Source organism: Aulonocara stuartgranti, assembly GCF_965226115.1.
Source record: "Aulonocara stuartgranti genome assembly, chromosome: 2".
Lineage (NCBI taxonomy): Eukaryota > Metazoa > Chordata > Actinopteri > Cichliformes > Cichlidae > Aulonocara > Aulonocara stuartgranti.
Window position 1 is genome coordinate 25,563,942 of NC_138940.1, and position 26,280 is coordinate 25,590,221.

The window sequence follows — 26,280 nt, forward strand, 5'->3', positions numbered from 1 at the left end:
TCTACCGACTCCTATAGAGGGCTTTACCTGAAAAGCAGCAATGCCATTAGGTCACTGGAAAAATTCAGAATATGGAGACTTAATGTTCCTTCTGCAGTGAGCTTGCAGTCATTCCACATGGCATCCTCAAGTGTTGCTCTTGAAAAAGATTCCTCAAGCGTCTCCAAATGTGCAACCTTGCCAGTGTTTGTCCTCTATTCTTAGATCACTCCCTGTAGTAGTGAGTAGGAACTCATTGTCACAGACTAAACTGGGAATTGTGTAACAGAGCTCTCTGTATGTAGTTCCCCATAAAAAAAAGTTAAGGAATTCTATTTATAGCAGTCAGCAGTCAGTCATAAAAGTTATTATAATCTAACCTTAAAATCAGTGTATATTATTAATAGGCTGGTGTGCAACTGCCAGGCAGTTAAATTTCATTAAGCGTTTCTGTCACAGCAAACTTTGCAACCACCTTCTGTGGAAGTAGTGTTCTCACACATGTTGTCGACACTGCGCTTAATTTAAAAGCTGCCTTAGAATAATGAGTAGCAAGCTGCAGATCCACTGACATCAGATTGCTTTTTTATTGCAGAGTGTTTGGACATTACACATGTTACATTTTCCAGCATATTGGTAAGCGTAATGCGTCTTGAATCTCCCACTGCTCTGTGTATCCTATGTAAGTGTTTCCATGGCATAAGCAGACTTTCTGTTTACTTTTCATTGCTGCAATAAAAAGCAGGAACTGCAGCTTATCTTAGATCAAATCAACTAGATAAAGACTATTAAACGTCTGGTTGGGATATTGGATGTCTGAGGGTTATGCTGATTGTAGAATTCAAGTCAGCTTACTCATGAATATTGCCTTAGAGGGCCAGTTTTTTATGGCAAAAAGGGGACTTTTCGCTGGACACTCCCCTAAAACCTTGGACGTGGATTTCTGCGTCTCTGATTGGTTGTAAAGCCCCGACCGACAACACCTGCTTAACTCCTTCATCCAAATTGACACCCGGGGCTCTTAGAAATATAGGCAGCATCACTTCCAGCTCGTGCATTCAGTCCAACAGCTGCCCCATAAGCCACCGAGCAGCAGCTCCGTCGATCCAAGGTGCACCCTCACCCACGCAGAGACACTCGCACTCGCCGAATCTTTGCAGTGGGGATAGAAGCTCATTGTCGGAGAAGCAATGTTTGTCAATCTGGCAGTGCTGCTGCTGCTGGTTTTGTCAGTACTGGAGCAAGTAGTGGGAACGGATAATATTGACATTTATGACACCCCCCCGGAGAAACCTGCGAGCCAGAAAGGACGCCTCTCGCTGCAGAACACAGGTAAGAAATGAGTGGCAATAGAGGTAAGAGTCGTGGGGTTTGACCGGACACGTGTTTCTCGTGGCTGCACAATTAAACCATGCAGGAGGCACGTTTAGTCGGTTTTGGCAAATCCGTTTAAAAAAAAAAAATAATAAAATGTTTTATTTTTATTTATTTATTTTAACTTAAATCCCGACGTTTCACTCGAGAGACGTTTTTCGATACCTGCGAAAGACGATATTTTGTAAATACTCAGATAGAAATTCAGTATGTTAGTAAACTATTAATAGAACGGCGCAAGGTAATAGGCAACGTATACGGCAGCGCATCTAGGTGTGCGTGCGCGCTTGTTAATGTGTGCGCGCGTGCCACAGCTGATTATTTCAGTGGTTAGCTGCTTAAAAAAAAATACATGTAAATATGTATGTCTGCGCTGTGTAGGCTGTCTCCTGATATCAGTGCTGGGTGAGGTGTGCAGGTTAGTAGAGCGGTAATGAGTGCACTAGTGCGGTGCTTGGTCTGCGCTGAAGGCAAGCTGGAGTTAATTTACTGAACCAATCCTTTGAGGCAGTAGTGCTTATTAAATACCATTAAAAAAGGGGGGAAGTATGCTTCACCCAATTAACACAAAGCCCCAATACCACCACCACCATCACCTTCTCGGACTGCTGCTCTTTCCCTGGAACTTGCACTTTATATTGAGTGATTTTTTACCCTCACAGACCCCAAGTCTTGGTCGAGACCGACCATGTGAACCTGTGTCAAAATATTAGAGCCTAGTTGTTATCTTTCCTCCACGCTGAAAAAAAAAATGGGGACAAACTCCAATGCAGGTCTCTCTCTCTCTGCAGAGACCCTGGTAACACCACTGTGTAATTCAATGCAAGCTGCGGCCAAGCTCGTACGATCCAAGCACATTCCCGTGATGCCAAAACAAGCACTGCTGACAGCGGCTCACTTTTCCTGCGCACTAAAGTTCAACTCAGAGCCTACAAAACCCCCGTAGCAGCCCCCGCCCCTCTCTCCTCCAAACACACACACACAGCCTCACCACCACCACTACCACGAAAAAAAGAGGCTCTTTGTTGACAAGCGGGATTTCTAATAAGTCACACTTAATCCTTTATTTGCTGTGGTCGAGACAGAGTCTCCTTTTCTTGCAAACAGGGCGCAACTCTGACTGTGAGACAAAAACTGTTCTCACGCCCATAAGTTACCAGCTCCAAAACTTATCACCTGTGTAATGATGTATTACTTAAGTTAACAGTTAACGGTTGTCAGAGCCAGACTGAACTGTAAATGCTCTGTTGCCTCACGAGGTAACTTGCCATCTGCCACATTAATCTAAAATTGATACGGGGTCCCACTGTGATTTGTGATGTGATTCTGCCCTTTTTTTTTTTTTTTTTTTGATACTTGTATCTGATGCCTGCAGTTAAAACAAAAGAAAGGGGGAAAGAGACAAGCCTTTGATGTAAATGTGAAAAGTTCTCTTTTTTGTGCTTGCATCACTGCTGTTGCATTTTCAGTATGCACTTGATTGGCTCTGCAAATATAAGAGTGCAAGACTTGTTGATGCACATTTAGGGGGGACACTGAAATGGCTGCTTGTGTTTCCTCCACAAGTAGTTAAGGCTGTATCTGCAATGCACCATCCTATCTCAATGCTAGGCAGTGCAGATGGATTGTGGTGCAGAATGACACAGTAATATCTGTCACCAAGTGTTCCTCTGCAGGAACCCCTCAGCTTGGGGAAATTAAGACTTCCTCTCATCCCTGCACACACCCTCCCCTGCATTCTTTCTCTCTCTATTAGAGAGAACGCACACGAACAGCATCTGTGGAAATAGTTATACGCCACATCAGCTTTATGATTTGTGCAGCAATCGGTACTGAAGTGGAGTTGTGCCTCCAAGCTGTATGGTCTTCGTTGCCAGCACGCTTGTAACGGTCTGCGTGCTTTCTATGCTGAGAGCAGATGATAAGGTCCCTCCTCTAACCTGTTCTCTGTTTCCAGCTGAGATTCAGCACTGCCTGGTGAGTGCAGGGGATGTCGGCTGCGGTGTGTTTGAGTGCTTTGAGAACAACTCCTGCGAGATACGAGGGCTACAGGAAATCTGCATGACGTTCCTGCACAACGCTGGCAAATTTGACTCTCAGGTACTAAACTAATCCGTCTGTTAGCAAAAAAGAAAATGGTAAAACAAGAGGCAGCTTTCCTTTTTATTAGTCCATTGCTTCTGAATCATCAATTTTCTTTTTAGAAGTGCGATCATACATGCCCTGAACTAATCATCTATTTCTTTTTCCCTTTCTTGACAAGTTCACATGCCTTTCAGCGGAGTGATGTGTGTACAGTTAGGACTAAGCGTCATGAGCCAGCTGGCTAGAAGCCCAGTGAGCTCCCTTTTCATACATAGCAGAGGTTGAAACCCTGCCAACCCAGGCTTGACTGGGGTGTTAATATGCCTATAGGGTCACATACTAGGAACTTACATTTCAGAAGATTTCAGTAGAAGAACAGCGGTATTTGACTACTGATTACAGAATTACATGTCCATTTTCCTTGTGAATAAAGTGTAGTTACCATTTATAGAACACAACCAAAAATACACTCCAAAACTACTAAAATAGATGTACGGTACCCACAAAATGCCAAAGCTATCTGTGTAAGTACTATACATGCAAGAGAGAAGCAACACCACATGAGCTTGCTCTATAGCTGATTTTCTAGGAACTTAAAGGGAACCCGTCTTTATGTGTACATAGGGGAAGTCCTTCATCAAGGATGCTTTGAAATGTATGGCGCATGGTCTGCGACACAAGTTCGGCTGCATCAGCAGAAAGTGTGTGTCCATTAAGGAGATGGTGTTCCAGCTCCAGAGAGAGTGCTACATCAAACACAACCTGTGCTCTGCCGCTAAGGAGAACGTGGCCGTCATGGTGGAGATGATCCATTTCCAAGATCTATTCCCCAAAGGGTAAGGGACTGATCTGGACCAGGTTTAGAGCGGTATTTTCTCTAAGCCGTCCCTTCTCTTTAATCCCAGATCTTTTTTGAAAAAAAATTACGATTTTGTGGATATTTTTATTTGTTCTTCTGTTGATTGTAAAGATGCATCTCAGTGAAGTCTATCCATTTGCTAGACGCTTATTGTACTTCCAAACCTAATGTGCCTCTCTCTGCTCAGTCCATATGTAGAGCTGGTGAATATTCTCCTGAGTTGTGGAGAGGAAGTGAAGGAGGCGCTGTCACGCAGCGTCCGACTACAGTGTGAGCAGAACTGGGGGGCCCTCTGCGACAGCTTGAGCCTCTGCACCTCAATGGCCCCGTCTCCTGCCAGCACCCCAGTCGAAAACCGCCACCACCTCATGCCTTCACAGCCTGAACCGGAGCACCCTCGCCTGCCGCGGCAAGGTGAAAAGGAGAAAGCTGGTAAGGCAGGCTTCAGCTCTCACCCACGTAACCGCAGCCAGGGACCCCGCCGTCATAGTCCGGAAGCTGGAGTGGTGGCTGAGGAGGAAGACCCCAAGGCCACCGACATCCGGAGGTGAAAGCTCAGGAAATGGACTTTTGACCTCCTACACCATTTAAAAGCCACACTTGCAGACTTGTGTACACCTTCACACAACTACAAACACACACATATTCGCACACCTTTCAACACACACACACAAATTCCCATAGACTGAGCTGAAGGAAACAAGCCCCGAATTTTCCTATCCTTATTCCGCCCTTTCTAGTCATTCCAGCAGTCCCACATGGTAAATGTGCAGGGTAATCATGGTGTAGCTCATGCCAGACTGTAGGCCACATTATCATTATTATTATTATCATTATTATTTTAAAAATGAATAACAATTGTTGACTATTTCAGCTGTTAGGACTATTTTGGCTCTAATATAGCATTTTCTCAAATCATACTCACTGTAAGATTTGATTATATTTGTATTATTTATTTTATTCTTTATGCAAAGTTGAAATATCAATATGTACATAGAATATCTATATTTATATGAACATGTATAAATATAGTTACAATATGCAATACTGATGACATAGTATATGGTGTGCTGTCTGTCATTCTCTTCACAGTATTGCACCCATCACACAAAGGTCTGTAGATATGTAACATACACTATTTGCTGTTTTCAAAGTGGATATGTATTATAACTATAGATACTTGATGATTAATACAAATTGTACAGGATTTAAGTCCAGTTCTGGCACATATGAATTGTAGTGCATGACGGCCATTAAATATGTGCATTCTTCAAAGTGTAAGTCCACTCAGAAGAGAATGAAAATGTAATGCTACGAATATGAGCAGTTAGTTCACACTTGTATGTATCGATAAGTCTCTCGCAAAGCTAGAAATAAGAGCGCAGAGACGCTTCGTCGATGTCACCCTGGCACCGCTCTCTGGGCAACAGTCAATGGGAATCTGTATGCTTCACGAGTATTAGATATATTCTATTCACGTGTCTTACTTTAAATGCAAGTATCACACCACTCTCATTCATTGTTAATAGAGCTCTGGAAACTGTGTGTCAGAGACATTGCAGATCGGTGTCAGTGTGTTTGGTTTCAGGAGCCGTCACTCATGTTCACAAACAGCAGCTGAAATGTCAAATGTGTGACTGTCAGCTATCAGCGGCAAAGAGGATGTTCGATTTCAAATGCCCCCCCAAAAAAAAAAAACCAATCTTAAACATCAGCGTGCCTAAAGTCATTAATGTCCACCGTGACCGCTTCTCTGTGATTTTAATTGAATCGATTATACTGTGTCATGAGGGAGGTTTTAATGTTAAAGCTATTTTGCGAAGGTGTTGAGCCACAAAGTCTTGGATTTTGCATTGTCGGTTTGTGTTTGACCAGTGCAGCTTGAGAAATAAGACCACATTAGCTCAGTAGTCACCCTCTAGCCAGAGACCGTTTCCTTTAAGCAGCCTGGATTTCCTTTCGACGACGGCACCAAAAAGGCCTGCATCCTCACTGAATCAGGTCGAGCCATGCTGCCCTTCCTCGGTGTCCCAGTGGGTAGGAAAGAGGCTTGACAGAAACCCTCCAGATCTCCTGGCCCATATAAATTAGTCCTTATTCATCTGTGGTCCCATACCTAGGTCAGACATGAAGGCCTGTTATTCTACCCGTTAGAAACACAGCGAGGACCCAGGAACTGGGTTAAGTCCACACACGGGGGCTCTGGCGCTGTTATTCTAAATGTTATATTTACAGAGGCCACCAGAGAATTCCTCTGGGTCACAGCCAAGAGCCAGCAAAACAGAGAGGCAGAGACGAGTGGAGCAAGGAGTGAGACGAGCCCAATTTCTTTCTTTCTTTCTTTCTTTCTTTCTTTCTTTCTTTCTTTCTTTCTTTCTTTCTTTCTTTCTTAAATGTGATGATTCACTCTGTCTTTCCTTCTCTGAGGACTCTTCTTTTCCTCCTTTAGGGCACAGACATGCAGATTTTTGACCATTTCAGGCCAGTCACATGCTTCAGTTGTGGAAGTGCAGTTTATGAACACATTTCACCACATGCTGAGGAGTGCTTTGTGCAAAAATAAAAATAACACATGTTCAGATTTTGTGGCTCAGTTAAAGCTTTTTCACAGTTTTTTCTCCTTTTACTACATACTAAAGATAAAGATTTATTCTCCCACTCATTTAGACACGATCTTAAGTGCAACTTTGAGGCTTTTTTTAATCATTAGTATTATTATTACTATTATCATTATTATTATTTTTTTGTGGAAGTTGGGATTCCTGTGACATCCCAGCATAAGACATAAGCTAATCCTATGAGAATGTACTGTATGTTTGTAACGTGACAATCTGTTAAGCGCTCTGTCATTAGGTTTGATATGGCTTTTTGTAATACTATAGTGGCTTGAATGGCTTTTTTTGCCCTGTATGTGTTCAGAGGAAAATAAAACTAACCAGGTTTCCTGTATTCTTAGTGCTCCATAACTACATCACAGGTTTTCCTCTGTTAAGCACAAAGTCTCTGCTTTCACTGCTTCAAACTACAGGACATCATCTAGAGACTTGTAACTTACTTGGGTGATGTTGAGTTTATAACCCTTGAAGTATCTTTGGACTCTTTAAGTCAGATGAACATTGTTCATTAAAATATTTTTGTCTGCATTTTGTGTTCTTCAAGGCAATTTTCTTTCTTTTTTATCAATGTTAAAGTTGCATAAAACTGCAAACAGACACCAGAGGCAAACCATTTACTCAGCTCTAAGTAAGTTAGCAGAGAAGGCCTTGACGTCTCAGGTGTACCCACAGGTTAAAAGACACCCTATTCTCATTTGACTTGCTGCCTCCTTTCTGACAGTGAAATACGGACTGTGTTTAAAGTTTCAAGGACTGGAAATATCCTCTCTTTTGAAAGGGCCCAAACATTTACGTCAGCAGCTCTGGATTGTATGCAATGCCGGGGCTGGGTTTAGGGTGTCAGTTTTTATGAGAAGGCCCAACAGTGTACATTGCCTCACCAAACATTTAGACGGTGCTCTGATTTGAAAGGTAGACTTTCACCTTTTATTCAGGTGCTCAAAATCATTCTAAAGTCACTTGTAGGTCATACACAAAGGTGGTAGTCACACAAATCCTGTATTCTATTTTTCCATTTGTCTTACTGTGTGGCAGGGGAGAAAGGCAGCAGCATGTCTGTGATACTATATAATTTGGCTTAATTCAGATATGGACACTCTGCAGTTCTGTGTGATTCGGCTTTGCACACTGTGCACTGCTGCATTTCTCAGTTGGTAGTGATAGGGATTAACCACTGGGTGGCGACATCTCTGCTTATTGACACAAAACTAACTGGAGGAAGCAGGTGATTGATTATTAAAAGTTGAGATTCTGAAAGGAAACTACAAATTGTTTTATAGATGAAAGAAATAAAGACAAAATATTTCCAGGTTTACATTTTACTTTGACATCGGCAGCATACAGAGAAGTCGTCATAAGGCCAGGATTAGAGTCTAAATGTCAAAAATGTGAATACAGCTTTAACCTCTTCATTAGCTTTAAGTTAATTTCTGACTTAAAACATGGATTTAAACTATCGTGAGTTTGTGTATGTCTGATACCAACCTCATTGATGTATCTTGTTTTTGCACTTTATTTATTTTTTATTCAAATAGGTATGTGTCTTTCGTTTTTTAACATAGGTTTCATTGCAAATCATAAAATGTCCCTTCTTTAGAAAGAAGAGTCACCTTCAGATCATTGCATGTTATATGTTAAACTTCTCCATATGTTCATATGTAGTTCATACCACACCCAAGAGGTAAGATGCTGGGCCACAGTGTTTCAAGAACAGGTCTAATGCACTGTGGTATTAATTCTGCCAGACTTCTATTTTTCCAGTTTTTTATTTTTCCATTTTCTTAACTGCTTATCCAAGATGTGGACAGTTTCCACACTTTGTTTTTTGCCAGTGATAATATTGATGGTAGAGCATGCTGACTAATGTGTCAGTCCATAATTGTGACTCCAAAGGCCATTGCGCCATTTTCTTCATACTTATCAAACTATATGTTGAAACCTCTTATCATTCAGATTAAAAGAAAATGATTCCAGAAGCGATAACTCCCGTAATGACAGAAATGTTTCATCATAGTATAAAGACTGTCATTCAAAAGATTTCTTTTAACTGATTTGCAATGAGGATTTCTTCAAAGGCAGGGGAGGGAAATTCCTTTTCCCAAGGAGCCACATGGAAAACTTGGACTGTTGTGGAGGGTCACACCACTAAGCTTATAAATAATTTATATTGAGCATTTCAGCTTATTGGTGCGGCCCTCCAAAACAGATCCAGTTTCTCATGTGACCCCTTGGGAAGAGTAATTGCCCATCCCTGTTCTAAGGGGACAAGTGGACCCAAATCAAGTTAGTAGGGATCAAGGGGGTTTGTGTTTTTTCTTTCATTTGTCACATATCACAGTGAACATATTCCCTACTTTTGATTTTATATTTATGTGGCGTATAAAACATTTCTGCTAGCATTAACTGTACGGTGTGGCGTCAAACAGGATTAGAGAGCATGAGAGAGATTATGCGGTGCCACGCTAAGCTTTTTACAACCATGCTTTGAGTCAGAGATGGATGACCTCCTGGACAAACAATGGGCTGCTGACTGGACCAGAAATCTCCCAGCTTTCATGGTTGGTATGGCAACTGAGCTCTGTCAATATTGAAGCGACAGTCATATCTCAGACAAGACTGAACAGAAGCAAGAGAGGATGTGCCTCCGAGCTGCGAAACCTGAGAAAGCTGGTTCCAGGCGCTTTGTGAACGTCTGCCCCGTGTGCTCCAATGTGAACTAATGAATAAATGACTGGGTGCCCAAGTTTCATGGATGAATCATTTAAGAACCATCTGGGGTTAAAGTGTGCACACCACCTCCTTCTACTGTTGGGTTTAAAAAGACAGATGTCCTGTATGTGTGTGCTACAGCTGTCAAACACACCAATCTATTTTCTGAGCTGCATGAAACACATGAAACCTCTGCAGCAAGGCCTACTCTCATTTGGAAATATTCAATACACTTTCAATTCGATGCAATTCACTTTACCTAAATTTAATTCAGGTCAGTTTTTTTATATAACAGTAATTCAGAACAACAGTTATCTTGAGGCAGTTAGAAATTGTGGTCGCTGGCCTTAACTTTGAAGAAAATACATGCTTTACTAATAAACATTCGGCAGGCTGGTCGGGCCAGGACAGAAATGAGCCAGAAATACCTGAAAAAGTCCCATGGAAAGAAAGGATAGAGAGGACAAAGACCAACAAGAGAGGACACAAAGATAACTGCATGTAATAGTAATGTGGAAATAGCATATGAGGCCTGAGTTATACCAGCATACCTAAGGGATCATCCAGGGTCATCTGAGCCGACCTAAACTATAATGTTTACCAAATAACACAGCTCTAAGCCTAATCGGAGGTGCCTCATAGCTGAAGGCTCCACCTCTTCTTATACTGTCAATACAGAGCATGTTGCTCTCCAGACAGAAAAAATGATACCATTTATATTGCTTGAACTCTTGATGGGCACAATGGCGTAGCAGATGGTTGCACAAAATGTGCAGCATACATTAAAACACACAAATAATATAACATTAATATAATACTGAACTAGTAACACTCGGATCAGCTGCCTGTTATTTTTCACAAGACTCCAAAAGCTCAACACACAATGCAGTGTTGTTAAACCAACCCAACAGGCCCTGCAGGACATGGTTGGGAAGAAGTGATGTGTGTCACTACTGTTAGCACTTACAAATGAAGGGTGGGTCTGCCTTGGGGGTTTAGGAACACTGTAAAGGCAAACATTAACTTGTAATCTGGTTGGAAAGGAAGTGAAATGGAGTAGTTATGTCTGCTTGTTTGGATACTATTATAAAAACCATTAAGGTTATGAATGTAAGCACACGTGTTCTTAAAAAAACAAGCCCTGTTTTTCTTAAGTAGGTTTAGCCTAAACAAAAGTAATTTTACTACCACAAGTGTAATGTATACGCTGTGCAAACAAGTGCACTCCTTTTGAACAAGACAACCTTTCATCTCTTGTTGAATGGCCATTTACATTGTTAATGAATCAGCTTCTCCAGAGGGAAATTAAACACCTATGTAAACTTTTGGTTTGCAGGAGGATAATGGGTGTAGAAGATGACATTCTTGTGTAAAAATGTGATCTAGTAAGTGAAGGTATGATATGATGGCATGATCAGAAGACAACTGGCCAAAGTGAAATGAATGAACCTCTCAAGCTCGATTACATTCTGAAAATAGCAGCAGCTTATTTTAACGAGATTGCTATGCGGGACTATGCTGTGGATAGGGATTGTAGCAGATCAATAAAATCTCCCTACTATCTATCTATTGCTACCAAAGTACGCTGCTTTTCAGGGCCAATATAATACTACAAACATTTGCTTAGCCAAATAATCTCATCTGCATTTGAAAAAGGTGGTTGCAAATACTGGCTTTTTACTCTAAAAGCCTAAAAGTGACTGAAATTATTAATATGTTTTTTTAACTCTTCCATTATGGTTTAGACAGAAAAAAATATACAGATAATTTCCCTTATATAAAATACTTTTCCCTAAAATTTCAAGACATCCTTATTTGGGACTAGAGCGTCTTGGGTGTATCTGCCATTCATCGAGAAGGCGTATGATGGGTGGTTCCTCTTAGCAATTAGCCAATCAGCTAATAGAGCTAGGGTTGTTTAGGCGGGGCTACGGAGGGAAATCCTGACACACACTGGCTAGCTGTTGGAGCTGGGGGCAGGGCTTGTAGACGGAAGTGTCTCCCGACTGGTCCAGCTGTCATCTAGAAGAGAGTGGAGACCATTTACACCGGCTGCATAGGAAATGCAGAAAAAGGAAAAAACGCTAAAATATGGCAACATCTAAACGATAAGGTCATGACGCCGAACTGAAGGTAGCTATGCCCGACATGTCGACGCTTACACACGTCTGTCGTTACGTTGGAGTAGGTGTCGAAATTGCGTCACGGTATTTCGGGATGTAGAAATGATGACAAGGATTGGTAGGCTGTGTGACATTGAACATACAGGACACGAAACAGACGAGGTCGTTTAAAGAGCCACACACCGGTTCCAACATGTCACGTCGCGAAAAACTCTGAGGTTTTTGACGCTAACGGAAATTCGAGGAGACGTTGCAGCGACTGAACTGGTTTATTGCTTTCTGGCTGCTGTGCCAGTATGCTACAACGTCTCTGCGGTTATCAGCTATTATCCTAGCCTAGCGGCTCGGTGAAGGGAACTACCCTAGATTCAGAACAGACTGGAGACGTCATCAACATTTTCCTGTATTTAAGTGGTTGCTTATCGGGAGGTCATTGCTTGGAAAAGGGAGATCATTCGGTAGGTGTTCGTGGTGTTGGTCGCCGTGACTCTTGAGCGTTCGTGGTTAGCCTGCAATGCATAAACGTACTTTAAAAGTGACTGCATGATTAATGGGGCACATGGAAGGTGGCGGAGCAGCTGTTAGCTTGCTGCTAGCTGCGTAACGACCTTTTGGAGACGTCAGCTTCACAAGCTTAGACTGTTAGCTGCCTGCGCTTGTTTTTCCGTGGTTGCCTTCCTGCTTTAGTGTTATATTTCATCTGAGGCCTCCCATAGCCAAGCGAGTCAATGATTTAATCTCATTGATTGCATCACAAGACCAGGCAGGGTGCAGCCCAAGCACATCTACTGCGTTTGCAAGGCTGTGTGTGTGTTTTTTCTTATTTTCTAGGTGCCAACTCTAACAATCTTTTGAAATTTTGTCATACATTTTCTACCACATTTTAGGATAAAGAAGACTGAGTAAGTCAAAAGTGAACTTAAGATTTACTGGGTGTCCTAAATGGGGGACTACGGGTTTGGAGTTCTGGTGAAGAACGGCAGTGGCAACAAATCTACTTTCCCTGTAAGGATCCCTCCTCACCTGCAACCCCAGCACTCTCACCACCCTTCCAACCCCCCCAGCCCCCCTTCCTTTGTAAACAACACCTGCTCCACCAATGGGGGAAGTGCTTGGCTGTTCCCTGCAGTAACCCCGCACACTAACATGCAAGATGAGATTCTGGAGTCAGAAAAGTCCAAGGCCTTGGACCTCCAGGATATGCAGGAGAAATCTCAGGTCCAGGCCCAGCCTCAGGCCCTGTCTCCAGGCCAGCAGGAGCCCGGTGGAGGCTTAGGAGAGCTTGAGGGAGCTCTACCTGACGACGGCTCCCTGGAGAAGGGTACTTTGGAGAGCAGTGCTGGCAAGGAGAAGCTGAGGATGGAGTCTCCGGTGCTAAGTGGCTTTGACTACCAGGACACCCTGGGAATGGGTACAAGCTGTGCACAATCCACTTCTTCCTCATCTTCTCTGACCAGCTTCAACAACTGGTCTCCTGCTGTCCCATCTACCCAGTCTCCTGTGGTTGGGGAAGACGTTGGAGGTTTCTTTGGTCCCGCTGGCTCCAATGCTAATGGACCACATTTGCTGTTCCACAATTTCTCCCACCATGCTGGCCCTGGCTTTGGAGCAGGAGGTAGTTTCTCCCCACAGATTGGGCCAGTCTCCCAGCATCACCCTCCCACACCTCACCCTCAGCACTACCATCCCCAGGGACAAGGGGTTCCACAGCAGCACAGGCGCTCCCCAGCTAGCCCTCATCAACCCCAGCCTTCCTTCCCTCCACATCCCCATCGCACTGGACCATTTACACAGCTGCCCCACCTTGCTCCTACCCAGAACAAACCTCCCTCCCCTTGGGGAAGCTACCAGAGCCCCTCCACTCCCACATCCACCTCGTGGAGCCCAGGTGGGTATGGTGGCTGGGGAGGTACACAGGGGATTCGGGATTACCGACGGGGTGTCGGCGGCGGGATGTCAGGCCTGAACTCTATTTCGCCACTGAAGAAGTCCTTCCCTAACAATCAGGTAGACAGGGCTGTCATGGTTAATCTCATACTATGTATATTCATAGTAGATATTTGCATTTGCTGATATAAAAGAGACTTGTCATACAATTATTAACATTTTCTCCAGGTTCCTTTGCAAAAGTTCCCCAGAAATAGCTCTGGCATCAACCACAAGGGCTGGGTGGAGGACAGCATGAGCCGCAATGACAGTGTTTATCCTTTCCAGGTAGGCATACAGCTAAAATAAAACACAGGCTGTTGTTAAGGGAATTACTCAATATCTAAATTAAGTAAGTTCAGTAGGTATTGTGAGAAATGATGAACAGATATGGACCGTGATTGTATATGTGCTTTGTGTATTTTTAACAGACTAAGTATGTAATCCTGTCATACTTGCTTAACTGTATCAAATGTAACAAATGAACCATTGAGCAAAACGGGAGATGTGACAGGCAAGCCAGCTAAACGGATGACTTCAAACTTATTGTGTACTGAGATCTTATCTAGATCATTTGGTTAAAAGAGCTGTCTCATCATCTGGTTGATCACATGGGTTTCCTACTGTCCTGATTCGAGTTGTCTCGCGCTCTGCTGCAGCTTTAAACACACTTGATATGCTTTTATATAAAGTGACACACTTTTACTTATGTAGTCTTTATCACCAGTTGTGTGTTGCTCACAGATTTTCTTTGTTTTTAGAATTTTTAAAAATCCAACTCTCCTCAGTTTTGGTTAGAATTTGTATTGATTGCAATGTGGTAAAACCGAAAGTAGCTTTTTTTTTTTTTTCTTTTTTTTCTCTCTTCTCTCTCTCACCGGCTCATTTTATGCAGTGTGTCTTCCTATCAGATGCTATCAGATTCAGTGGAAAGATGTCACATTACAAGCGAATGCAGATGACTTTGTAACATACTTTGTTTGTCTCCATTTTCTGTTTAGTGCTCTGTGCTGGATGTCACCACAGGGAAAAATGAATTTTTATTTCTCCTTTTAATACTTATTAGCATCATGGGTATCTCACAGCTTATACTGCTTTAGATGGTGATTTTGGGAAGTGAGGAAGCTAATTGTTGTTTTCCCCTCCTTTCAGCAGGAGAGAACACGGTCCTTTGATGGTTTCAGTATGCAATCTCTGGAGAACTCTCTGATTGACATTATGAGGGCTGAGCAGGATTCCTTAAAAGGTTGGTTCCCACACTAACAACAGTGAGACCTAGCTAGATTTTCTCATTGCTGGCTGTAAATAAATGTATTCAGAAATCTGTGTTTATTCGACACGTAGGAATTTTTTCCATATCCCCTGCAGGACTTGAGTAGCAAAATGCATATGTAATTGCATATGTTATGTTTGAATGTTTCTCTTGCAGCATTGTGCTTTGATGTTAATGGCACTACCCACAAATATTATTCAGCTTTATTAAATCCGTGCTTACTGCAGGCAAACCGTTGCATTAGTGGGTTTGGATATTATTGACCTTTCCAATATGGATGCCTATATCATTTTCAATTCTTGGGTTGCAGTCAGACAGTCAAAACCCCCCAAAAAGTTAATGTAGCTTTCCCTGAACACTTTCCAACAACCTTAATGGAAAACATCAGGTCAAGGCAGGATGTGAAGGAAAATTCTTAAGGACAACCACGGTGCCAAGATAATCAGAGTGCACTTTAGACTAGCTGTGCAATTATGCAACCTTAATGTTGTCAATGTGGTTTTTCTATCGTGAAGCTAAAATCTTCCTAAAAAAGGTGGCCTACAAAAACCCATATCTGAAGATGCTTCACCTTATGTGACACAGTGTCATTTCGTGCAGGTTGTCCACCCTACGTATAAAAACCCAGTTTAAATAATTTGGGGTCAAAGGTGGAACCACTGCTTGCTGTGGCTGTGGGTGGAGCTGCTGCAAGAAATTTAACACTGATTTACAGGTGTTGCTCATTATTTTTCTATCAACTAAAACTACCCCAGCTTTACTCGTTGGTCATACCGATCGGGTGTTTTCATGAACCCTCGGCGCATTATCTCTTTCTTTTGTTAAAGATTGTTTCATGATTTAGATTCATTCATTTGTTTGTTTATTTATTTATTTATTTTTTTGGGAAGGGGGGGGGTGTGTTAAACTCTAGGAGCAGCACCTTTCCTTAAAGTTGTGAAAATTCCAACCAGTAAAAGACTATTTGACTGCAACCTTTCAACACCAAAACAATTCCATGGCTCCCCGGCAGCCATTTTGGTAATTCCTTTGCGCAGTTATTGTGGGCTACGAAGACCGGCTTAGACTAAGTGAATTAGATAACCATAAATGAACACTAGGGCACAAAGTCAAATCTGATTTTTACAAAGCCACATAAATGCCTTGGTGGTTTCCCCCAAACATGCATTAAAATCTAACCACGTACACTGTGAATGAGGCCAACGCAGTCTTGAGTCTCTCAGTGCAGAACATTACCTATCTTCTATTAAGTTATGAAAACAATCATATGCAGCATTTTTCCACTGGCATTTGTTTGATCTCGACGCAGACTCCCTTATTAATAAAACATCTACCTTTTGTCACCATCAGTCAGAAGGGAGCCATTTTGCATCACAGCCAGTTCTGTTAATGCTAATTCGAGAGCGTGGATGTGCGTACTTTTTTTTTTTTTTTTTTTTTTTTTTTTAAACCTGGTCTTTGATCTTTTATACAGTCATACATGCCATTTTAAATTAGGATGTTTTCCATCTCTTTTTTTCCATCTCTCTTGGCTTCTCAGTAATCAAAATCATATTCCTGTGGTCATATTCACAGAGGTGAAACGAAGTGGTTTAACACACATTTTTGGCCTCATTTTAATGTATATTGCCCTAAGATGCACATTTAGTTTACTTGTACTGACAATGTGAGTTGCATTTGTGGCCTTTTCTAAAAATTTTTTACTAAATGCTGTCCTTTTCCTGTACATGAAGAACACCCCCCCCCCCCCATTTCAGCTATTTAGACATGAGAGAAGGGAATTAATAGAATTCCTACTCCATTTGGGAATCATTTCATCTCTCAGTTTTGTGAGCTCCTGTTCAGCTGCTCCTGTTTTTGTTTTTTTTGTCATTCAGTAAACTTCAGCTTCTTTCACTAGGGCGGACATTCACCTCTACCATTGAATGATATGCAATACTTCAGCTGAAGTCAGCATAGCAGACAACAGTGTCCTAAGATTAAAAAAAAGAAAAAAAAAAGTTTCTTAAAATTGGAGTCCAGACCTTCACAACTAATTGTAAATGGTTGATAGAAATTTCCTATATGTCTTTATCTTGTGATGTTTTTCTAAAAACAATTTGTTTTGTTTTACATGCAGCAAGAAGTTATGGGAGAAGACGAGGTAAAGCTTGTTAATGTCATGTCTGTCATTTTGATTTCTTCGATGTGATTTAAACAGCATCAGTTGCCTCTGACATGATTGCTTTGTTTTTGCCTCTGTTTGTCTGCTTGATTTTTGTCTGCATCACTGATTATTCTGTCTTCACTGCTTGAGATCCTTTTTTCCTCTTCAGAGAGTTTACACCTTTGCAGGCTGTCCATCAAGAACTAGTATTAATAGTAATCCTAATTTTATTGCGGGATAAGAAGTGGCAATTGTCCTTTGTGTTTTTTTTTTTTTTGTTTTGTTTTGTTTTTTTTATTTATTTTTTATTATTTCTTGTGATTGAACTTATTTGGATTAATTCTGATTGGAAGTTAAAATGTGTTAATTAGATCCTTCTCTCGATTAGGTCATTCGTCTTTGTTCCCCATGGAGGATGAGCGCTCTTTTGGAGATGATGAGTCAGGTGACCAGGGGCTTGCTGGCCTCGGTCCAGGCCACTGCTTTGCATCCCTTAATGGTGAACGTGTGGAGCGATATTCGCGCAAGGTGTTTGTTGGAGGGCTGCCCCCAGACATAGATGAAGGTGAGTCATGTTAAACCTGAAGGGGGTCCTTGACTAACTGCAGTTTTTACAATAATGAAATATAAACAACTTTTTTGTGTTTTCACATGTTTTATGGCATTTCTAGATTTAAGTTATATATTTACAAGTTATATTTCAGCTACTGTATCAATGGTGTCCTGTGGCATGGTAGTGATATGCAGTGCCATTTTAAATAGGTTTGCTGATGTGCTTGTTGACTAACTGTTCTTTTTTTTTTTTTTTTTTTTTTTTTTTGGGGGGTTTTTGTTTTCTAGATGAAATCACTGCCAGTTTCCGTCGGTTTGGTCATCTTTTCGTGGACTGGCCTCATAAGGCAGAAAGCAAGTCCTATTTTCCACCCAAAGGTGCATCAGAAAAGTTTAATTTGATATTTTGTGCCGTTCAGATTAAAATTTATTTTCTGGTGAGCACTCATTGTTCTGAATGCCCAATATTTCCAGGATATGCATTCCTGCTGTTTCAAGATGAGAGCTCTGTTCAGGCCCTGATTGATGCCTGCATTCAGGAGGATGGCAAGCTTTACCTGTGTGTCTCCAGCCCCACCATCAAAGACAAACCGGTGAGTTTTAGCATTAAAGCTGCATCCACACCAGAAGTGACTTGCAATCATGTGAATCGCACATGTGTCGTTGCCAAACGTGCAGGACCTAACAATCCTTCCTCAACTTCCAGACTGAAGAATATTACTGACTGGAATATTAACAGTAGTAAATACATTAGAGGGGTTAACTAAGGTTAAATAGTTAAATAAGAGCCTGCAAATGACCAGCCAGCAACTTCGAAGTTGTGAAACAAGCGAATCACTTCAAGTGTAGATGCAGTGGGCTTTTTTTTTTTTTTTTTTTGGTGTCCATCCTCATTACAAATGTTTTGCATTCTGCTGTATGCTAAATGCAGCACACAAGAGGCTTCTTGTAAAAAGCCCCTGCCGCAACCGACAAGACTATTCAGACTGTTATAATCTATATTACATGAGCACCAAGGCCTTAAAATTATCAGTTCTAAATGTATCTTGGTCAGAAACAAGTAGGACACTGGGGAAATTATTATGCATTTTAAATTTTGTAGGTCCAGATCCGGCCCTGGAATTTAAATGATAGTGACTTTGTAATGGATGGTTCTCAGCCATTGGACCCAAGGAAGACTATCTTTGTAGGAGGTGTCCCTCGTCCCCTGCGTGCAGGTATACATTTGAAGTGACTAATAAATGTATCAAGCTTCTGAGATTCAAACTGTTAAAATCACTCTAAGTTTCATTGCTATTCCAGTTGAGCTTGCCATGATCATGGACCGTCTGTATGGGGGAGTGTGTTATGCTGGGATCGACACAGATCCTGAACTGAAGTATCCAAAAGGGGCAGGGCGAGTGGCCTTCTCCAATCAGCAAAGCTACATTGCAGCCATTAGTGCCCGATTTGTTCAACTGCAGCATGGGGAGATTGATAAACGGGTGAGTTGATCCGATTCTAGTTCCATATTCGTATCCTGAAAATGTAGATGGTATGTTTCAAAATATAAATTTCCCACTTACCAGATCTCTCTCTCTCTCTCTCGCTCTCTCTCTCTCGCGCTCTCGCTCTCGCTCTCTCGCTCTCGCTCTCTCGCTCTCGCTCTCTCGCTCTCTCGCTCTCGCTCTCGCTCTCTCGCTCTCTCGCTCTCTCTCTCTCTCTCTCGCTCTCTCTCTCTCGCTCTCTCTCTCTCTCTCTCTCTCTCTCTCTCTCTCTCTCTCTCTCTCTCTCTCTCTCTCTCTCTCTCTCCCCCCCCCCCGTCCCAGGTGGAAGTGAAGCCATACGTCCTGGATGACCAGCTGTGCGATGAGTGCCAGGGGACTCGCTGCGGAGGGAAGTTTGCTCCTTTCTTCTGCGCCAATGTGACCTGTCTGCAGTACTACTGTGAGTACTGCTGGGCAGCAATCCACTCCCGCGCCGGCCGCGAGTTCCACAAGCCGCTGGTGAAGGAAGGAGGGGACCGACCACGACACATCTCCTTCCGCTGGAACTGAGACAAGAGACCTGGGAGGGACTGAGAGAAAGGGGTAGTTAAGGGCGGGGTATGGGCTATGATGAAAAATAAATGCACTTTTCTTTTAAGTTGAGAAAAAAAATGGTAATATTGATAATTTATTTTTATTTTTTTATTTTTTTAAACTTGGGCCCACAAAAAGTAAATGCTAAGAAGAGTGAAATCCCATTTATGTTTTGACTTTCAGTGTGCATGAGCATATGGATGCATTATATTTGGATTTGTGTTTCTTGTTGACTTGACTATATTTTCTTTCCCTTTTTTTTTTTTTTTTTTTTTTCATATTAGCTGGCAAAGCTGCTTACATTTGTTGATGAGAGTAACATAAAATTTAAGTGAGGTTCATCACACCTAAATCAGTATACTAACTATGGGAGTTTAGGAAGGGTGCATTTTCTTACTTTTTGCTTGCAGGATTAGAGAACAACTGTACAATTTACCAAAGGTTTAATGTAAATGGTTGAGGTGAACAGTGGTGGAACTCTGTTTCAGATGGATGGATGGATGATTGAGTTTTCCAAGCAGCTCAGCGTATAGCATCTGGCCACGTCACAAAAGACAAAAAAAAAATCTCCCCTCAGTTCAGTACACATGTTTAAGATTGTCAGCATGAGTTTTCAGGTCTTGGTTTAAAAGTCAACACTTTGTAACCAGAAAGGGCAAACCAAAGATTGGCCTAAACGCATCACCTAAAACAGTCATTGATCTGAGGGTAATCAGGATAATGTTCTCGTACAGTTAAGGAATGGCTGGAGTTTTGGTTTGTGAGTTTCAGCTAACAAAGACACAGCCCTCAGGGCTCAGGTATTGGCAGTAGTATTTACTCACTTTATATTGTCAGGGATATTAGCACTGGAAGCTAACATGCTAATGTAATACAAACTAATGGGAATGCACAGTCCAGTCTCCCTGAGTTGTCCTCATGGTGTACCACTGCACGCTCTACCGTGACTGGAGCTTCTCTCACAAGTGTTGTGGTTGGATATGGTAGTAGCTAGAATTTGCTGTCACAGAGATAAAGATATTATTTTATACATGGCCTGCTGATTTTTGTACAGTGTTTTATAGCTGATTATTTTGTCATGAACATATATACATTTATTATGCACTACTTTTCTAAATATTTTTTTCAATAGTCATTTTAGGCACATTTTTCACAGATGGGAGAACTCCTTTTGCAATACCTCATTTTTTTCACTTGGTGAAAAATAATTTTGTACCTTTGTTACTAAGAGATCTGCATTTATGGTAAACTTAATTTAACAAAAAAGAATGATATTAATATAATTTTCAATTAGCTTTTATATATTTAAGTGCTGGTAAATCTGAAAATTGTCTGGTGCATTAGTGTGATTCTGTAGATTTAAAAAAACAAAACAACAAAAAATATATAAAGCTATCATTAGCCAGTCATATATGGATTCTCCTCTGTCCTAATAAACATCATTACAGGATCCTAAGGCATGGCAAGACCTTTCTAAACTGATTTTGATAGTCTTGAAAATGCATATAATCTGATATTTTGCTCCTAGGTGTAGTCACTAAGATTATCATTAGGGTAAATGTTTTGGCTTTGATCAATGTGAAATCTTCCCTTCTATCACCGGAGTGGATATCAGCTGTTTGAATATTTAGATCCTCTTTCTGGGACTGCCTGTGAGTTCTACTTATTCTTGGCATGCATAAGAAATAAAATGACTAGTGATAATGCAGGACCTAATATAATGCACTAGATCTCCTTTTTTTTTTTCTCTCTCTTTGACTTTCTTTATTTCTCTTTGAGATTGCCTCTCTTGTAGCCTCTCTTTACATGATTGAGTCTGCCTTCCTTTACACAGACGTGATGTTTATGCAATCTACACGGTGACAACACTTTAGGTCTGTTTTTTTTTTTTTGTAACATAGAGGACACTCAGTAGGACATAGGTGAGGAGACTTGATCACTTTGACCCCCTTTGTGATGTGGCATGCTTTGGGACATAACCTGAATGTGATTTAATGTTGCAAGTTAACTTTGAGCCATTATGTGCAATACTTATTCTTTCCAGAAACAGTTCTCCGCAGTGTAAGTCATTCAATCCATATAAACCATGCAGTCATTTACACACCTTTGTTTCCTATTGTTCATGCTGATGTCTGCAAAAGGAAAAAAATAATTTATACCTGAATTTATTTTTAAACATTAGTTTTGTGCTTATTAACATATTTTGCTACAACCATGCTACTGTGATTGAAAACATTGTGTATATAATAGGTCGATAATGTATTTACCGTTTGCTATATTTTCAGTTGAAATGAATTACTGTCATTTTGATCAGTTTTTTTTTTCTTTTTTTTTTGTCATTTTTTTTGGGGTGATGTGTTCAACTCGTTGACGTGTCTAGTTTTTCTAATTGCTGTATCTGTGCTCCACATTTTCACATGGGAAAAAAAATGATTATGTCTGTTAGTATTACTTGATTGCAAAATTTCAATAGTTTTTAATTAAATGATGGGAAGGTTATATTTATTAACTTTTTTTTTTTTTACCTGATATCATTTTGATTTTTTTTAAAGTCATTTCACATTTATATGTAAGTTCCAATTTTTATATTTTCTCGATTAATTTGCGCTACAATACAGACGTCAGTTTTTATAGTTGGTTTGTAGTACTGAAGTAAAACAAAGATCTAATGTCATATATTCATTTGCTGCCAACTGTTTGTAACTGTATGCATACATTTGAAGTATTTGTAATGTGAGATGTTGAACGAATAAAAAAAAAAAAAAAAAAACGCTGTGAGGAAGAATCTGTCCTGTGTGTTAACGGGAAATTCTCTAAACTGGAACTGCGCATCTATTGCCATTGTTGTGAAAGGGGTGGTTTTTTTTTTTTTTTTTTTTGTGGCACAGCCATGGGTTAAATCTGCTCAGATTAAGCAGTATTTAAAGACTGTTGCTTGTTTAGTCTTCTGTCCTGAAAATCTTTGCCTGTGTAGCTGCATTTGTTTTCTTTTTAAATTTATTCAAGTGAAAAATTTGCAAACAGTATGGGAGCATAGAAGATTGTTAGTGCAAACTGCTAATCTAGACAAACTATTTCTAGACGGTAATGATTTTTGTCCTTGGGCTAAACCTGTAGTTATTATCTTGCAACATCTAATTAAGTTTCATGTTCCAGCTATTCCTCTAACCTTATGTATTTTATACTTTTTTTTTTTTTTTTTTTTAAATAATACTCCAGACATCCATAAGTGGGTCAATAATGACCTGCATTCATTTCTTATGGAATTTCATGGGAACTTGTGATTTGTAACTGTCAGCTAGATCTAGAGATCTATAGAGATCTATAGAGATCTCTATATAACCAAAAAGAATTGGGGGGACCACACTTTGTGGTCCTTAATATTATTTTACAAATGACAGACAGCATTCATCAGAAGTGATTGTGCATTACAGGGGGAGGTTTCAAATGTCTACTGCACATGCCAAACAAGCTTGTCAAGTATGACCAGAAGATTTTCTGGGTTTGTGATGCAAGGATCCTCTTTGCAGTATTTGGAATGGTTTACAGGGAGGCAAATTCAATAGAATCTGAAGGAAAACATTGTCCAGTAGATTCAGAAACACACAATGCAACATCACCACAGTTAACTTTCTCCCCAGTGTGCCTAAGGCAGACATCGTTCCTCTGATGAAGCCTTCAGAGTCCTGGCTTACAGCACAGTGTTAGGATTCAAACTTACTATGGTCAGCTATGTCAACAGGAAAGGAATGGGTGTTGTACTCCTGAGCACATTGTATCAAAATTAAATTGTGAATAAAAATACCAGAAAGGGGAGGGGGGGGGGAACACAATTGATCATATTCTATAAGACCAAAGGAGGTGTAGATACTATGGACCAGATGGCACATATATCTGCCAGTGTAGAACCTAGAGGTGGCCCATGGTGCTGTTGTACAACTTGACGCTGCCGCCCTGAATGCCTACACCTTTTCCACGGCTTAGCGCCCCAAATTCAAGAATGGTATTTTAAATCCATGACGGGTCTTTTTCACTGAGCTCTCAAAGGAGCTTGCCACACCACATATGAGAAGTCAACTGGATGGTTGTTCCCAACTGCAAACATCGATCACTGAAGCAATGGGAAGCTGTGGCATGAGAAAAACCACAACTTGGCCACAGGAGAAGAAGCAGATAGGGCAAGCCAAGAGAACAAAATTTCAAGTAATGAAGATTGTAAAGTCAGACAGGGCCGTGCAGAGACGTTTAAAGGGGCGGATGCTCAAAGTTAAAAAGGGGCACATTGAACCAGGCTGAATAACAACAACACACATTCATCAAGAATCTAATATGGGCAACAAGGCAAAGCAAACGTAGCTGATGTTTTACCTGATGGGTACAATGTTGCTGTTGAGGGGTTTCTGCTGCTGCTGCAGCTGATAGTGCTGGAGGGCAGGGCTGTGTTGATCTGAGACTGTAGACATTAAAAAGTCCATAGAGATGGTAGCTGATTAAACAAGTGTCATGAGATAATAACAAAATGCAAAGATTGGTGACAGCGCTTGGAACCATAAGGCAACAAAAAACTGTGAGAAATAAACTAGGCTCTGCCTGTGAATCACTCTTTGCTTCTCTTCTTCGTTCCATCCCATCTTTTCATATATCACTCTCCACTTGCTGTCCATCTGAGAACAAGGCACAACTTGCTATTGCAATAAACTATAATCTAATTATCCACACCTAACAACTCTTGCACTTAATCTATAATAAAATGATGACAGAAAAATGTTATAGCACTGCCTTTAGTAGCCTCACACAGCTCCTACTGTTCCCTCCTCATGTCCTTACCAGGCATGTCTGGACAATGTTATATCATGATTAATAATTTAAAAAATTCCATATACATAAAACAAACACATGCACACACACACAGTGACATTTTAGACCTTCTTCAGAATACTGTATATACTATGGGCATCTCGGTGCTGATCCAGAATCCTTACATTATTATTTATTACTAGAGCTACAATAATAAAGCAATGAGGAGGGGGAAGTAATAAATATGAAATAATGTATTTATGATGATTCCATTTGTTTCACTATCCACTCTGTGCAGGGGCAAAGCTTATTACATTTTTAAACTGTAGAGATACAATAATTTTACTGCTGTAAAATCCAAATTTTGTCTTATTTAAAATATAAATCGAATATAATCTGCTTCTTAATGTATGTTCTTTAAAATACAGTGTGTGTTTTTTAATATATTATAATTATAATAATGCATAATTGTGAACATGCATATTAGATCATTTTTTAGTGAAATATAATCCTTCCAGAAAGGCAGGAAAAGCGCTGTAACTTACTTACGAAATATGTTCTCTAAAACGGTGACAGAGCAACAGACCCATGACAGCCTTACACAGATAGCCAGCAGCTATGACCAGCACTACTTGTGCAGTTAATAAAAAGACAGGTAATGTTTGTCACGCTGTTGCACACACAGCACGCTCGTTTGTTTCAGTTCGTCAGTTGCTACAAGACAACTTACCAACGTGTACGTAATAAGCTGATACTCTTGGGTGCTATAGACTACAGTGTACGCTGCACACCTACTTACTGGTTTTGTCGCATCAGTCTGTATGGAAGAAATATAGTAAGTCTGTGTCTCTGAGTTAACTTGTGTTTCTCCTACAGCTCCAGACCGCAAAAAATGCGCGTGCTCTTTGTGAGCTCGTTCCCGGCTCGTAACCAGCGCGTTCTGCCGTCAAGGGTGATCATTGGTTAAATGTGATCATGTGACTGATGGAAGTCAGATCCTTTTATTTAGCAAAACTGTGATTAATAGTTAAATATTATTGTTGAGGGGCACAGACAGGACTCCGCACGCAAACACACATAAAAAAATAAATAAATAAAATTAAAAAAATTTAAAAGTTGCCTCAACAAAAGGGCACTTTGGGCACTCATCAGGAAAGGGGCGGGTGCTCAAGCCCCTCTAGCCCCCCCCCCTCTGCACGTGCCTGATAGTCAGATGTCGGTGTGGGAAATGCAACGTACCTGTGTGTAGGGATTACAGCCTGAAACAGGTGGTTGTCACAACTACATTCAGTGACGGAAAAGGCTAGAAAAGAGAGAGGAATTGTCTGGACAGTTACACACACATGTATATACTGTCTCACACAAACACACAAAACGGATTTTGACATCGTTCTGTTGCTGTTGTGTATTTTTTTTTTCCTTTTCTCATTTTAAAAATGTTTTAAAAAAAGTTAAAAATACAAAATACTTCAAACATTAGAATCATTCTTGTGTGGATACATCTAAAGGTTAATTCAAGAGATAGTATTCTGGCTATTTTCGGCATCCACATTTTTCGAATAACACTGCCACCTGCTGGTCGTTACAAGCACAATACAGAAAAAGGCAGAGTAAGCACAAAGTGTCATCCGTCAAGTGTGAGAAGGTGTGAAAAAGAGAGATGCGGCGAGTCAAGACTGTGTATGTCCCCCAGTTTGGGTCACAGCAGAGCTCGAGTCAAAGAACTGAATCGGATAAGACAGAGTCCCTTTCTCAGACCCCGAGGGAGAAGACTGGGAACAA

At 40.9% G+C, this 26,280-nt stretch overlaps 2 protein-coding genes and 1 long non-coding RNA gene across 6 annotated transcripts; 2 read left to right on the forward strand and 1 right to left on the reverse strand.

Annotated features, from left to right (window-relative positions):
• The first annotated feature begins 1,057 nt into the window (after positions 1-1,057).
• stc2a (stanniocalcin 2a) lies at positions 1,058-7,440 on the forward strand. The gene is made up of 4 exons (XM_082543652.1): positions 1,058-1,311; positions 3,311-3,453; positions 4,063-4,274; positions 4,485-7,440. Exons 1-4 carry the CDS (start codon positions 1,170-1,172, stop codon positions 4,846-4,848), a joined length of 861 nt encoding a protein of 286 aa, XP_082399778.1. The 5' UTR covers positions 1,058-1,169; the 3' UTR covers positions 4,849-7,440.
• A 641-nt stretch (positions 7,441-8,081) lies between these two features.
• Positions 8,082-21,138, forward strand: LOC309712573 (cytoplasmic polyadenylation element-binding protein 4-like). 4 transcript variants are annotated; one of them, XM_082543465.1, is made up of 11 exons: positions 8,087-11,754; positions 12,632-13,751; positions 13,860-13,958; positions 14,823-14,916; positions 17,063-17,086; positions 17,478-17,654; positions 17,930-18,019; positions 18,116-18,234; positions 18,744-18,858; positions 18,944-19,125; positions 19,450-21,138. In XM_082543465.1, the coding sequence occupies exons 2-11, from the start codon at positions 12,687-12,689 to the stop codon at positions 19,675-19,677; spliced, it is 2,193 nt and encodes a 730-aa protein (XP_082399591.1). In that variant the 5' UTR covers positions 8,087-11,754; positions 12,632-12,686; the 3' UTR covers positions 19,678-21,138. The 4 variants fall into 4 exon arrangements, with proteins under 4 accessions (XP_082399590.1, XP_082399588.1, XP_082399591.1 ...); XM_082543464.1 differs by having other exon boundaries at positions 8,082-11,754; positions 14,826-14,916; positions 17,930-18,234; XM_082543462.1 differs by having other exon boundaries at positions 8,083-11,754; positions 17,930-18,234.
• Positions 19,611-25,654, reverse strand: LOC309712734. Its single transcript, XR_014278376.1, has 3 exons — positions 25,298-25,654; positions 24,070-24,154; positions 19,611-19,697 (listed from the first exon to the last, which is right to left on the reverse strand). It is a non-coding gene; the product is annotated as an uncharacterized lncRNA (long non-coding RNA).
• Between the last annotated feature and the right edge of the window lie 626 nt (positions 25,655-26,280).